We start from the raw sequence: 5,601 nt of genomic DNA, 5'->3' as shown, positions 1-5,601 counted from the left end.
GCTTGCCAGGACAGCAAGAAGTTCTTAATGAACAGGATTGTATCTGAACTGCTCCCATATAAAAAAAAATACTTTCTGAACTTCAGACAAGGAACATCACAGCCATCCCACAAGAAAAAAGTAGTTGGTAGAAGCTGCTTCTAGCTGAAGTACCGTGACCTTTGAAGGTCTGAAAAAGCCTTGAAACAGAAAAAACTGGAACAGATTTCCAAGGGTTATCTCCTAGCAATCATGAAACTTTTTAATCTTGGTTTCTCCTACAGTCCTCTTGAAGCATCTCATTCTTTCTGCCTGTCCTCAGTTGCTAGCTGGATAGTTGTTTTTATCATCAGCCAAGCTGGATTACTGAGATGAACGAAGCACTCTACAACCAAACAGAAACAGAAGAGCCTTCTCTAAATTTTAATACAATTTCAACAGAAAAACAGAGACAACTTCTGTCAGTAAAGCGCCTCTTTCACATCCTGCAGTATCAGGGGCTGAGTTGCACTAAATGCATTTCGAGTGCATATAATTAAAACATTGCACACTTTCACAGAGAAGTTCAACTGACCAAAATTTCAAGGACTAAGAACATAAATCCAGGTTAAAATACCTACTATAAAGACAGGCTTGATTTTCAAATCTGCTCATCCACCACTTCTTCTCAATGACTGTAGTAGGAGCAACCCATTTAAAAGTCAGGCTACTCTTCTAAAGCAAGCTTTCAGGTAACTTTAGGATCATGCATTTACTTTTGAAAACCATCTGGTCTTGGCTGTATCTGTGCTCAGCTTTAGCTCCATCACTTGTTTTTGTTCAAATAACACAAGATACGGTAGCACTTATATTGGGTGCCAAATTTAGACATACAACCGTAAAGACATCATCTAAGCATGTGTCTACCATTTAGTGCAAGTACTGTTTGTGTCTTCCAGCTGGTTTCCCTAAAGCAGGAGGGGAGCCAGCGAGGGTAATATAACCCACGGATGGGTGTTGTTCAGAAACAACCAGCATGAAAATGAAGCAAAGCACCAGTCATGGCTTAGACTCTGCTGGGAGACCAGTGACTCCTTCCAGCTCCACCCAGCATCACTTGACTTTCAATCAATGGTTTCAAACTTTGTGAAATTATGTCACTGTAGGTGGCCAGTGGATCACAGTCACCAGTGGGCATCAGATACCCAGCTGCCATAAGGACTGCACTTCTGTAAGCATTGCATGTCCCTGTTATAGAGTTTTACAAATGCTAAGTTTTCCAGTAGCATGACCAGAATTACCAGATATCTTTGGGGCTTTATTTTTTTGATGGTAGGAGATGGGTAAGAGCAAGAAGAATAACAAGAGTCATACCAAGTAAAGAGATAATTTTATCAATTTCTTGCTACATCTATCCATCAGACCTTACTCTAGTAAGAGAAGAGATCTAAACTAGCATCAGACTTGGTAGCCATTAGTTCTGCACTCTTAGAGATGTCTGCAGAAACCAAATGACTATTATTTTGATGACAATTGAAAGAGTGTTTGCAAACTTGTGGAACAAAATGATATAATTTAGTAATTTTCTGTGAAATAATAATGATGTTCTAATTGAAAAATGTACTGTGATGTAATTATCCTACATCTTTATAAGCCTGCCTCAGGAGTGCAGTAAAAGAACAAATGGGAATATTTTTACCGTACCATGTGAGAAAAAGCTCTCAAAGTTTTATTTGTATGACCTGATGCACGTTCAAGAGATGGAAGCCTTATAATAGCAAAATGGTTTCCTGGTTTGGTCTGGTAACCTCTTGGGGCAGGATCCAAAGGAAGCTTTAGCCACATAAATCAGAGACAGGCTTAAAGGTGGGACTCACGCATACACGTGGGTGCCCCGTGTGCTGGTATGCGTTGGGATATCTCCTCCAACTTCCACCCACAGCTCCCAAAGGACGTAGGTCTCCTATGTGATATCTTCTGCCAGACCACCTGCAGATAGGTTATGTATTCCTGAGTGTCTAAAATAGCACTGGATGCTTCTGTTTAGGCACCTGGGTTGCTTCCTCCATGTCAGAGTCAAATTTGTTTTCCTAAGGAGTTTTCCAGATGAATCTGGAAGGGCAGGAGGGAAGAAGAAACGACTCCTTGTGTCTCCCTGCCCTAGGTTGCTGCTCTGGGTTGCTGCTCCTCCTCTGCCATGTTTTCAAGAGCAAGTCTTCTTTTGCAAAGAAACCAGTCTGTAATTGCTGTGCAGGGCAGTCCGCCCCCAGGACAGGCTCAGGCTCTGGATCCACAGGGCAGGACAGGACACGATCACCTGTGGTTTCCCTGTGGGTTAGCTCTAGGAGATCCCATTTCTGCACACAGGTTTCTGGGACTATCCTGTCAGTCATCTCTGTGCCTGCTACAGCAGCCCATTAGCTCTGGCTCTTTGACTCCACTGCAACAACAGCACTGACTTGTAAGCACCTATGTCCCCTGCGTGGCCCTCTGGCTGGTTTGGGGAAGATATCCTAGTGTACAATCTGAAAGCTGCCTCATCCTCATGTTGCTAACAGTAACACTAGGCAGAGTGAAAGCCCATATGGCTTCCTACCACCTGCAGCAGTGCAAGTGCCGGGTCGAGCAGGGCTACATCAGAGCCCGTGCAGTGCAGTGGGACACTGGCTATGTGCACAACTTACCTAGACTACAGAGAACCTCATCTAAAATATTAGTAATATGTTCCAGACTAATGAGCATGACAAAATTAGCTAAGTAGAAGCAACAACACCTTCATTTCAAAGAAGAGACAGTGTATTTGAGGTTGTTAATGGGTTGGCAGCCATTGCTGGAGCTTACAGGGGTGGCTGGAACTGAACTGCTGTTGCCCTAATTGCTTTCAACTGCAATCCCAGGGAGCAGAAACTCAGCACGTCCTATTTACTGACATTTCTCCTGTGAATGAAGAGGAACTGCCAACCCAGGAGCCCCACAGAAAGTGCAGGGAGAGCAGAGCCCATGTCAGGAACCCCTTTGGTGGAGGAGAAATGGCTGCTGCTTCAGCAGCTGCTCTGAAACTCAAGTAATAACAGGCTCCTGGCAATTAGTTTTTGGCAGATTTACTCACCTAATTTTTCTGGCCTTCTAGGCATGTTGTGTGGTACCACTAACCCTCCCAAGATGAGACAGCCCAGCTGGGAGTGCACACCACTTGTTGTTGGGATCCTTCTGACACTGAGCAGGGACAAACTGGTGGGCCCAGGAGCTCCATGAGAGTGAAGCTGTAGACAGCTGCCTTCCTCCTTTCCCGCCACTGACCTCTCTGGGAAGCTCCAGCTGTGGGAGGAAGGTTCAGGAGTCAGGAGGCAACATGAGGAGGAAACAGCAGAACCAAAATTCTCCTGTATTCACCCAAAGTCCCCCAGCAGGTCCCCTCCCCAGCCTGCCATCCATGAGAGCTCATCCCAGTTGCTGTGAAGGAGCCATCCACCCTCTGGCCTGTTCAGTGATTGTGGAGGTGGGGAGAGGCAGGAGTTGGCCAGATGTCACTAGAAGACTCCTTGGCCATACCCAAAACACTGGGGAAGAGGATAGGGCCCTGCCAGCACCCAGCTTAGCTTTTGGAGGAGGGAGGAGGGCTGGGACGAGGAGGGTCTATGCCTCCAGCACAGCAAAGGTGTGATGGCGGTGTCACACGCTGGTGGGTGCAGGGGCTTGAGGGGCAGCGTGTTTGCCAGGGTGCATGGGAGGACTTGCAGCTTGGGCTGTCTGTCCATCCTGTCACCGTGCCCTGGAGCCATCACGAAGGCATGGGGTGCTCCCTGCTTTCTCGTTCCTCACACAGAGCAGATGCATATTGCCTTTAGCTGCATTGCATCCGCAAAGGCCCCTGGAGCCTTTCCTGACTACAGCAAGGGATAGGCAGGATCATAATATATTCATAATCAAGAGTTTTTTATTTATAAGGCAACCTGCTCCCTGCTATGGAGCTGGAGGCACTCTGCAATAAGTCATAATAAATCTAATGAAACAGTATAAATAAGTAACCAGCTTTAATCCTAGCTGTAGAATTATTAGGTAGATTAGTGAATGGAAAATTAGATTTTTGTTTTCTCTTCATTATTCAAATTTAAGGTGATTCTGGAAGCTCTAAATTTTTTGGGGGGAAGTCTGTGAAGGGACAGAAGACATAGCCAAGAGTCAGAGAGATGAGAGTGCCTCGAGCATCAGAGGGAAAAGGGCAGAGGTGTCTGTCCTTCAGATTGGGACCCGCTGATGGAGGCTGGGGGCAGCAGCGCAGTGCCATAGGCAGGGCCTGGGACACCCCTCACCAAACCAGCAGCACCTGGCGTCACGGTGGGAAAGGACTTAGAGAAATCCCAGCCTTTGCCCTGCATGGCACAGGCTGACTTTCAGGTGCCACTGCAGTTCGTGCTGGCTGAGTCCTGGGCAGGGATTTCTTTTTTGCTCGTGGTAAACTTCTTCACTTGTGGTATAACATCGTTTCAAGCCAGCTATGGAATAGGCTTGGGTGGTGTCATCACTGACACCCATCGCTCCTCTCTCTGTTGGGCCACAGGGCGAGAGGCGGGGGGCTTGGCTGGGTCTCTGCCCAATCCATCAGTGACGAGCAGCGAACCGGAGCTGCCGTTGCCAGCTGATGTCCTGCTATCCCTACTGCACTTCCCGCCAGCAGAAGCTCATCAAGAAGCTGCAGGCTGAGAAAGCCTTTTTGGGAGGAGATTCAGAGTTCTCAGGAGATAATGAAGAGCTTTTGGGAGAAGATCAAGGGCTTTCAGGAGAAAAATTGGAGATTTCAAGGTGGCCATCCAAGCCTTCTGGGAAGAGGAAAAGCCCATCTGGGAGGAGGAAGCTGCCTTTTGGGGGGAAGAAAAGGCTATTCAGGAGGAAGCAGAAGCCTTCTGGAGGGTGTGTCATGACTTCTGGAAGGACTATAACACTTTCTGGAAGAAGGATAAGGATTTCTGGAAAGATCAGCTCCTCTGGAAGAAAGACACCATCCTTCTGGGTGAGGACAGAGTCCTATGGGCGGAAGAAGCAGCTCTGGCATCTATGGGCAGATGGAACAGCTCTCCTGGAAGAGGAGAGAGCTCTCTGGGAAGATGAGGAGGCCCTCCAGGAAGATGAAAAAATACTCAGGAAGTATGAAATGTTGATCTGGGAGGAGGCCTTTGGTCCTGAGAGAGAGAGGATATCTCCAGGGATGCCACTGTCCACAGGGGAAAAGCATAACTGCTAGGCTCAGAAACATGTGGAAAGCTATGTATACTGATGTGGGTACTTTATCTAAGCAGTGCTGCGCTTCAGCCAGTTCTCTGAAATAACATCTCTAGTTCTTGGAGTAAATCAGAGTAGGGTTTTTTTAATGTGATTTGATTTAAAGCCATTGCACTTATGTTTTCAGGACATTATTTGTTCTTCTGAGGTCCTGTAGCCTGGGGAACGGGGTAAACCTCTGGTTTCCTGGCCTGTCAGCAGGAGGTGTGTGGGTGGGTAAAGCCACAAGAAGGTGAGGGTTTAATGGCTGAGATCATCTTCTGCAGCTCAGAACAGCTCACCTAACTCAGTGCAGTTTATATCAACTGAGTCAGTACCAAAATAAGGATAAATGATAACCTTGGGATCCCCCATATTTAAGAG

The 5,601-nt window shown here is 46.9% G+C and overlaps 1 protein-coding gene across 1 annotated transcript; it reads left to right on the top strand.

The window, feature by feature from the left end:
• Window positions 1-4,600: 4,600 nt before the first annotated feature.
• On the top strand, window positions 4,601-5,200 carry CCDC70 (coiled-coil domain containing 70; the record flags this gene model as incomplete). Its single annotated transcript, XM_082304979.1, is given in 4 exon segments — window positions 4,601-4,675; window positions 4,677-4,727; window positions 4,729-5,010; window positions 5,012-5,200. Coding segments are annotated over 4 exon segments (597 nt in total).
• Window positions 5,201-5,601: the final 401 nt, after the last annotated feature.

This window comes from Platalea leucorodia, assembly GCF_965183815.1.
Source record: "Platalea leucorodia genome assembly, chromosome: 2".
Taxonomy (NCBI): Eukaryota; Metazoa; Chordata; class Aves; order Pelecaniformes; family Threskiornithidae; genus Platalea; species Platalea leucorodia.
The sequence above is the reverse complement of the archived record's forward strand: the minus strand, read 5'-3'. Positions and strand labels throughout refer to the sequence as shown.